This window comes from Montipora foliosa, chromosome 7, assembly GCF_036669935.1.
Source record: "Montipora foliosa isolate CH-2021 chromosome 7, ASM3666993v2, whole genome shotgun sequence".
NCBI lineage: Eukaryota > Metazoa > Cnidaria > Anthozoa > Scleractinia > Acroporidae > Montipora > Montipora foliosa.
Genome location: NC_090875.1, coordinates 36066189 through 36076188, shown reverse-complemented (window position 1 = coordinate 36076188; position 10000 = coordinate 36066189). Strand labels below are relative to the sequence as shown.

General features: G+C 40.1%; 1 protein-coding gene across 1 annotated transcript in view; it reads left to right on the top strand.

Annotated features, from left to right (window-relative positions):
• The window catches only part of LOC138009448 (leucine-rich repeats and immunoglobulin-like domains protein 1), a 41951-nt gene that overhangs the window by 29102 nt on the left and 2849 nt on the right, over positions 1 to 10000 (top strand). The window contains exons 15-21 of the mRNA XM_068856465.1: positions 973 to 1044; positions 4013 to 4170; positions 5052 to 5221; positions 5569 to 5713; positions 6674 to 6955; positions 8116 to 8394; positions 9526 to 10000. The exon at positions 9526 to 10000 is cut by the window's right edge and continues 2849 nt beyond it. Coding sequence (XP_068712566.1) covers positions 973 to 1044; positions 4013 to 4170; positions 5052 to 5221; positions 5569 to 5713; positions 6674 to 6955; positions 8116 to 8394; positions 9526 to 10000 — 1581 coding nt within the window. The remainder of the gene's footprint in view (positions 1 to 972; positions 1045 to 4012; positions 4171 to 5051; positions 5222 to 5568; positions 5714 to 6673; positions 6956 to 8115; positions 8395 to 9525) is intronic.

Here is a 10000-nt window from a genome sequence, read left to right as displayed (position 1 = left end):
ATTGATTTACCAGTACAGAAACAACCCTTTAACTGTTTACAAGTTAGCTTTAATGAATGTTTAGGATTGTTTTGGTGTTGGTAAAACAATGACCTGTGACTTTTGACCAGTGACCTGTTTTTTGTACCTGCCGCGTGGTTTGCTATAGTTTCTGTCGTTTATGTGAGGTGGTGTTCAAATTGCTTAGTATTTGCTTGGTAGCGAGATAACTCAGTCTTTTTGGTGGCGACTTAACTAATGGCGAGATGACATTCCAATTACGAGACGTCACGAAAAGGAGACAGGGATGGCTCGCAATTGGGATTTTTGAACTGTCCATCGTAACATTTTTTTCGAAGTTTATCTCTGTAGTTTGTAACATTTTTTTCCCACGAAGCTTTGAGTTGTGCTGTTTAAGAGTAATGTCTGCATTAACATTAAGTTGCAGAGCGAGTAGGAGCTAGTGATTGGTAAAACTATACACAAAATCAGCTTGGGGCCATAACGAGAGGTGATGTCCCGCACTGGACATCTTTAATGTCTTATCAAAATTACACCAAGAAGCTGCATATGGGATAGTGCTGTCATAATGCCAAAAGGAGACATGATTTTACACAACTGGCAAATAAAAGAAACGTATGTCTTAAGATATCCCAAGTAATTACGGAGTTTAAGAAACCACGACGGCTACGGGGACGAAAACGTCACTTCAAAATATACGTTTGAGCTATTCTAAGTATTTCGAGATTATTCAATCTTGTTTACATTATACAGTATGTTCGAAGTGTCCTATAACTGGATTGGTACGGACGGATTTGAAGTAAAAGAGCGAGACTGAAAGATTCACTGTAGTTTGTCCACGTTGTTGTCAAAACCTCAAATTTGGTAATTTCATGTAGTAGTTTTGACGAGTACGGGAGAGAAATGTTCGTTTCTTAAACTCCCTATTATCGAGGCTCGACTTTGTGATTTACTGTGGTTTCATTCCTTTAGGAATCTCTCTGCAAATATCATCTCATCTATTGACAAAGATGCATTCTTGGAAATGAAAACCCTTCAATATCTGTGAGTGGGACAATACAATAAAATACAATACTTTATTCCAACGCGAACATATAGGTTTTTAAAACCTAGTTAAAATGTGGACGTGTACAATATAAAAATTAAAGAGGAATAAAATGATAAGTTAACTTGCCCACCCCAACGTATATTAGTTGTAATACTATCCCTGATACATTCCCTCTCCACCAGTCCATTCCCATCGCTATTTTGAAAAAAAAAACCGTTTTATTCCTGTTTAAAAAATGAAATAATTTAATAACAGCTTTAAAACAATGTTTCTTTAAAAATCGTCTTAACGGATTTTTGCCTCTGCCTTCCTGTTGCTTCTGGGGTAATTATTTTACTCTCGATACAACTTATGTCCAGAAATTACCCTAATTAGATGCACGCTCAATTTTGACATCCAATTAGATGCACGCTCAATTTTGACATCCAATAGGCCATTTCCGAGTTCATGTCTGCCTCGTCTTCAAAGCGAGTCTAAGTGCGAAGTTTTTGTGATGGTAATTAGTTCTACTTTACATATGAATGAAAACTAATTTTCATAACAAAAACTTCGCACTTAGACTCGCTTTGAAGAGGAGGCAGACATGAACTCGGAAATGGCCTATTAGATGCACGCTCAATTTTGACATCCAACACAAGTGTCCCTTTAAGGAGACTCGAAAGGGTTTTCAGCTGAGCGCGCGCGCGAAAGCCACACACGCAATTCAGGGTGGCTTAGTGGTTATCAACCGCGACTCCCATCTCTGCAACCCAGGTTCTACTCTAACTTCGAGGTCGTATGTGGGCCGAGTTTCAGTCGATCTCAATCTGACTCCGAGGGTTTTTCTCCGGGTACTGCTCCGGTTTTCTTCCCTCATCAAAATCGACTCTAAATCAATAACATCCGGGTGAATACCCTCGTACAGGGATAACCTCTGGTATCCCTATCATTGTATTGAATGAATAAAAGTTGGTATTATATTATTATTAGAAGCTGCTCGCATCAGCTCATGATTCAAAATGGGTCACCAGAAATAAACAAATACCGCTAATTTGGCTGACCTTTCTTCTAATTCCTATGTATATGGAATACAAATAGACATCTCATATTCACGAAAACTACGAAAATTGTACACAAACGGTTTAATGGTTACTTAAATCCGTTTGTGTTGGCCTGTAGCTCCACTCGCGCGTGCACTCGAATGAGCGAATGACGCATGCGTAAATGCTGATCTTGTAACCCCTTCATTTGTCCTTATTTTGCAACTTTACTCGTTTATATCTCTTCTTCCGGACGGTGGATTTTATTCATTTTTTTCTGTGTTAGCTTAGATTAAATTAAAACGTTTGTCTTTCAAATTTACAAAAATTCTATAGGTGAAAAAAAAAAGAGACATTTCAAAAAAACTGATTTTTCTGAAAAACTGGCGTACTGATTTTTTTGAATTTTTAATATCTTAGAGATATTTCTAACATTCTCTGGTAACGCTGAATAGGAAGATTTCACCGTCCCGTTTTTTTCAATAAAGACTATACATCTTGATTTTAAGGCTCGAAGAAATGGCTTATATCGTTGCCATGGTAACATTATTTTTGAGGAAATTGTGATGTGGGAAATCTACCCTTGCCAAATTTCGTCTTGATATGATTACCCTAACTGTATCTAAGGACAGAATATGTTTATTTGTTTGAAAAAAGGAGAAACTTTTTCGAGCCTCCTTAAGTCTAAGCATTTGCTCCCTGTTTTTCCACAATAAGGGGAGGGTAAAGGTTAGCGTTATTTTTGGCTTACGATAAATGCCGCTGTTTATCTTTATTTGAGGAGCAACATTTGGGGGACACTTAGTGACATTAATTGTCTGTATTCCGAGACACGAAAAGGTGATCTGGTGACGTAATTCGGAGGACTGGGGAGAAAAATTGTAACGCCCTATCCCACAACTGCGTGCGGCCTTATTTTCGAATTCAACATGGCAGAGGCGAGGTTAGAGCTCGTCGGGTCTACTTGAATGTTCATTCAGTAACAGGAAATGTGGTAGATACGGAATGATCTGGTGAGTTTTGGCGATGGAAATACTGCAGGGTGTTTGGAAACAACACCTAAGGCCGCGCGCGGTTGTGGGATATGGCGTTAAAATTTTTCTTCCCAGTCCTCCGAATTACGTATTACCAGGTCACCTGGGAGTAATGTTGAAGATGGGGAGAAGAGCAAGGGAACACTTCGTGACGCTTATTGAAATCTGCGTGCATGTAATTAGGGGCATGTGTGGACATATCAACTTGATAATGGTCTCAGTCACTTAAAAACGGTTGTCTTTCTGTAGAATATTTGAAGACTTTAATCAGATGAAATCAAAATCAAATAAATGAAATCGGACTCAACAACAATGAAAGTGATTTGCTCATGAGACACCACATTTGGGCTCACTGTCAAAAGCCTGAACCTATAGACCTTATTCATAAATGGCGGTCACATTTAAAATTTTTTTGTCCACGTGCAAATTAGCCTACCAAGCCTCATTTTAGAGCAAGAATTCTTTTCAATTCACTGTATGGTATCGAGGCTTGGTAGGCTAATTTGCACTTCAACAAAAGAATTATAAATTGGTCGCCATTTATGAATACGGTCTATAGGCCATTTTACAGTTCGGTGCTCAGTTACCAGGCCTTTGAATAAAAGCGAGGCTGGAGTTGACCTTGCTTTGATACAAACCTCACTGCTTTTCTTGTGTAAATAGAAACTCACTAGCATTACAACAACGTGATTTACATAAGAAAAGCAATGAGATTTGTATCAAAGCAAGGTCAACTACAGCCTCGCTTTTATTTAAAGGCCTGGTAACTAAGCACAGAACTGTGAAATGGTCTATTGCCCTGTTCAGGTTAGCTACATACACCTCAGCAAATAAATTTAAATAACTGAGAGGTACACGATTTAAAGTCCTTTCTTACAGCTCTCAATTTTTCAATACTTGTTTCTTTGCAGATATTTAAACACAGATTCACTTGTTTGTGATTGTAAGCTGAGTTGGCTTCCGTTGTGGCTTCTAAGAAAAAGATTAAAGCCACGAGCCTTGTGTTTGTATCCTTTGCATCTGACCAGTAGGAGCATTTTCAACCTCTCTGCGTCTGACTTCGTTTGTGGTAAGTTCCAGTAAACTCAGGACTTGATGTCAAGTCCATGTAATGAACATTTACACATTTTTTGTACCGGGAAAGTGAGTTTTAGAATCGCTTATTTCCCGTGCGCTGCCATCTTGAATAATTGTGTTGTCCCATTGTTCCGACACAAGACCCTTTCTTTTGTAACATTAGGGCAACCGTAACACGTCACAATTATTCAAGATGGTGGCTCCCGGGAAATTCGAGAACAAAAATAAGCGATTCAGAAATTCACTTTTTTTCGGATGCAAACTCTTTCTTGGAAAAAAATCTCAAATTATTTTGATTGTGCACATTATTTTCTGGGGTTTAAAGTTATTATTTTTTGGAGGGGAGGTTCCCGTTTAACTTGCGCAACCAAACACAGTTGCTCTACCGATTGGTGAGGTGTCTACAAATGAAATCTAACTAAATCAGATTCAAAGGAAATGTTAAACTTGTTCCCAGGGTCTTTATTGTAACCGGTTACAAGAGAGACCGTGGGGACGAGGTTGAGGAAATATTGGTTTTTGATGAGGGATGAAGTGAAAAGGAGGAAAACCTCCTGGAAATGAGTTGAAAATCAGCACCCTTGTAACATGTGTGGCATTCATTCAAATTCGCATTGCTTATCGTAGCGATCTCATTGGATAAATTTCAGCTTTTGCGGGATTTTCATATATAAAGTTGTTTCATGGCACACAATGCCTGTAGGATGAACGTAGCCTGTAATTAAGAGGTGTGACACCAAATTCTCATGACTATGCAACAAAGAAATCCATTGTACTAGTTAGGAGAATCAGTGTTTTGATCGTGGGAATGAAATGGTTAATAATCACATTCACCTCTGTGCTAAACCAACGATTGTGCTTGTTCACATACAGATGCAAATGACTCCAAACCAGAGGTAATCGAACATCCACGTGGACGCAAGGTCCTGTTGGGTCAAAATGTTACACTACAATGCATAGTGTCACCGAAGAACCACTCAATCACAGTGAACTGGACAAAAAATAACAAGCCATTGACCAGAGGTTTTGTAAGAGTTAGCCAGGTAATATTAATCTCTACACCATCAGCTATTCATAAAAATTTAGTCATAAAATAGGTCTGTAAAATGCAATGAATGATGATCATAGACAGATTAAAAAAGTCGACGTTTCATGCATTATCCCTTCGTCAAAGCGAACCTCTTCTTCCAACTGCAACGATGACGTATTGCGTAACAGCAAATTGGACGCCTCTAATGCAACCGACGGCGAAAGCAAATATCATTGGAGTAATTATGTCGAGAGGACATGTAATGAGATATGTTCCACTTTAAGTGTATTTCGTGAAAAGTGTACTACAAATCCCGAAGGACCTAATTCTCATTTCTCTCTCTCGTTCTCTGACTTTCAGTCCAAGGATGGTAACCTAGCAACGTACTCAAGTGAACTGCACCTATCCTCAGTTTCAAGAAGAGACAATGGATTTTATCAGTGTGTAGCGTATTCAGCACAGCTTGCACCAGTGCAATCCAAGATGGCACAGATCACTGTGTTAGGTTGGTTTCACTCGTACAGTTGCTGCATATGCCGTTAGAACTCAACCGGTAGTGATTTCGAAAGTCAAGGTTCATGCTGCATCCGGGGTTGACAATCAGACGTAGTTCGATACTACTCTGGTTTGAATGAATTTGAAGTAGTATTTCAAAAACGCCTGCGTCCTCGTGGTTTCAAATGTTTTCGTGCGTTTGGAAATCCAATGAATCACTCGCACTCGTTTTTGTAATATTACTTCAAAATCTCATTAACAATTCATAAGCCCATTGACCTATCAAATGGTTGATAATACATCACGTTCAGTGACATTATATCGGTAAAAGCGCGGTGTTTTGTCATATGTTAAAGTCACTGCACAAGTCATTATTAAAGTCACTGTGGCCAGGGTTCGATTCTGGACTCGTAGCAATATGTGGGCAAAGTTTGTTGTCAGTTCTTTATTCTGCTCCGAGAGGTTTTTCTCTGGGTTCTCCGGTTTTCTCCTCATGTTTGCTGATGTTCTCCTTTCACAATTTGAACCTTTGTTCGGACTCCCGAGGGTCACGCTTTTTGAGGAATTTTTTTAAAGCCCTTCAAAAACGGAAGCAGTTCAAAAATGTATTCTTGTATTTTCTTGGCTCGCCCAGATTTCACACTAGCCTCCTGTTTTGGCGTCGAAGAACTCTGCTTTTCTAGGACAGGACGAATTTTTTTCAACGAAATTTGGTGCATTAGACAAAAATTACCCTCTCTGTGGATTACTATCTCTCCATCAGTCATATTTCACATTCTGTAAAGAATTACTTTCATAACATACAATACCCTTTTTCTAAATTTTGTGCCAAACTTTTGTTCGTCTGAAGACGGGCGACTAAGTTGCAAATTCCAAGCTGGATTTATGAGGCTCTTGTACTGTGCGTCAATTTTACTGTTTTTCTTGCTATCGTAGGTTTAAACCATGTTCTCTTTTCATCGTTTTCCAGTTTTTCCAAAACTAACAAAGAAGCCTGAAAACGTCTTTGTTGAGGCCGGCAAGACCATCCAATTGCACTGCAAAGCACAGGGTCACCCAATCCCCACGCTCTCGTGGCAAAAAGATGGCGGAGCAAGTTTCCCTGCCGCAGATGATCGGAGAATCCTGTATAATGATGGAAGCGAAGTTTGTGAGATTAAGAATGCTACATATGTGGACACTGGAAAATATACCTGCAGTGCTACCAACGAAGCTGGTTCGGTTAATGCTTCAGCATTTGTCACTGTGCTAGGTGAGAGACGGAAGTACTGTGTAGAGTCAGCATTCAGCCTTGATTGACTACGGTTTGTCGGGTTGAACTATAGTAGTACTGGATTATGCGGGGTTAATTAACACTTCACTTCACTTCACTTCGAGCACGTCCTCCCTTGTGGTCTTCGCCTACCTGTTTTTGTTTAACCAAGACAATGGCCGTGTTTTCACGAGCGGTTGGTCAGGTCGCTTCGCGAGTGACAGCGGAAAGCTCCATGAAAACAGTTCCTCGCTTAAAGTTGGGCAAATTTCAATAGAATTCTCATTACATTTGAGCCACCGAACCAGGTAGCTAAAGCGAGTTGGCAATTACTTTCGGCCATTGAGGAGTCGCTTCGAAAATACAACTGGTGTGCTATTTTTATCACAGACCGCCCACCGGTGGCTGAGTTCGTTGAGCACCGGGCTGCCATGCGGGAGGTCGTGACTTCGACTCCGGCCGGACCAACACTCAGGGTCTTGACAATTGACAAGAGTTATCTACAAGACCCTGAGTGTTGGTCCGGCCGGAGTCGAACTCACTTGTGGCCTTGTCAATTGTCAATAGCCCAGCATGTTTTTTTTTTGTAAAGAACTGTAATAAGTACTGTGTGTAAGTTATGTATGCTAGTATCTGTAACCAAAAAAATTTAATTAACTAATCAACATTAAAATTAAAACAAAATTATGGTATTTTCGAAAGTGGCTTATTTATCGGTATTTGTTAACAAAAGTGAAGTAAGCGATCACATTGCGTAAACAAAAAAACAAAACGAAAAACACTCAGGGTCTTATAATAACTGAGGAGAAAGTGCTGCCTTTGTAATTACATCCACAAATGGTTAGACATTCAAGTCTTCTCGGATAAGGACTAGAAACCGTAGGCCCCGTCTCACAAATATCTTCCATGTTCATTAGTTCCCTGTGGGACGTTAAAGAACCCACACACTATTCGAGAAGAGTATGGGATGAAGTTCCCGGTGTTGTGGCTGTCCTCTGTGTGTATATGGGTGGGTGGGTATAGCAGGTCCACATCAGCTGAATAGCTGCCAAAACTTCAACCTGCTCAAACAAATAGTTTCAGAATTATCGAGCTTAGCTTAAGTCAAAAACAGCCGATTCCTCTTACATGGTCTATGTAACACTTTGTATTTCCGACAGAACCACCTCGTTTTATCCGTTCCCTGAGGCGAGAGATTACAGTATCAATAGGTGACAGTATGGTTTTGGAATGTTTCGTGCGTGGTGCTCCGAAACCGTCGGTGGTCTGGTTCAGAGATGGAAACGAAGTAAAGAGCAGCGAGCACGTTGTGATTTCAGAGGCAGGACAACTGCTCTCGATTGCGCAGGTCAAAGATGAAGATGAGGGTAGTTATGCTTGTGAGGCCTCTAATTCGCAAGGGAATGTCAAACGCACCATGGAGGTCACCATAGAAACCGGTATGTAAGATTGTGATTCTTTGCAACTGAAAAGAATAGTCCCCTTGCATGACCGTGTCACCTGACCTTGGGTAATCATTAGAAAATGGTCGTGCTACGGAAAGAGCGAGATGAAATTAGTAAGGTTGTCAATTTTGAGGCTACTGAGATTTAAGTGTGTGATTTTAGAGCGGTTTGAAAAGTTGAGAAATGTTAAAGGAAACCTCCACTAAAAAAAGAATACAACTTCAAAATATTTAACATAATGTTTACAATCAAAATTGTTCAAACGTTTTCCAATGGAATCGTTTGTATCCGAAATAACTGAATTTCAAAAACGCTTGTTTTGGTTTTCAAATTTCCTGGGCGCCGCCATCTTGAATAATTGTGACGTGTTATGGTTGCTCTTTTGTATTTGCACAAAGAGCTTTTGTTTTAAAACAATAGGGCAACCATGACACGTCACAATTATTCAAGATGGCGGCGCCCGGGAAACCAAAACAACCTTTTTTAAAATTTATTACAAACGCTCCCATTGGAAAACGTCCAAACAATTTTGATTGTGAGCATTATGTTAACTATTTTAAAGATATATTCCTGTTTTAGTGGAGGTTCCCTTTAAAGAATTCTGTGCTGGATGGCTAAGCTTGTCATCCAGCATCTGCTCAAAAATTTTTAGGCATTAAAATCAATGTAAAACCCCTCACCTAAATGTCAGGGGCCTCAAAATTGACATGCTTACTTATTTCATCACGCTCTTTCCATTTCTGGCATCCATTTTGTACCGGCACCATTTTTTATGATTGACAAGGTCACGTGTCCCGGTCATGCAAACGGCCAATTTGTTCTCAGACAAAGGAGCTGCCCTCGACACTCCAGCTCTGCCTATCTCTGGTAAGATTGGCTGGCCAGTTGGTCTTGAGAGAGAAATTCATTCCCCGATCAATCGCTTGTTGTCTTGAAAGAACCTAATCTTCTGTGGGCCGTTGTGTAAACATCATCTTTGCACCTTGTGAAATGTAGCCGCATTCTTGCTTGTTATTCGTGCAAGTGATTGTTTGGATAAGATAATTGCAAGCGGAAAAAACCACCCCAAGTACGCTTTTCTCATGTCCTGCAAACAATTTTTTTTTGTTTTTGTTTTTTTTTCAGAAAAATACACCAGCGTTGTCAAGAGTGATAAGTTCAACAGTTCGAAATACGTGAAGTATGACAAGAAGACATTTCTAGGAATAATTGTTGTGGCGGTGGTGGCGTCCATTGTGGTAACATCGATGGTATGGTTATTTATTCAATATAACACTTTGTCGTGCGGTAAGAAGAGGTCGCGAAGGAGGTCACAGTTTACAGGGCCATTTGGAGCCGATTGTTCTGATGAGTCGAACTCTAGAGCATTTAACCAGGAAATAAGCTATATTCCTTTAAAATTATCAAGTTCTAGTAGTACACAGACGAGCAGAGAATCGCCGCGATCCACTGCAACATTCCTCACTGCGTCTGAAGCGGCTCAAGGACGGTGTACTGTTGCTACTCTGGCAGCCAGCTCGTCGGAAAACGCCTCGGGCTCCGAAGAAAAATCGTCGGGAAATGGTAACATCTCGTCGGAGAACTCGCTTAAAGGTAGTCA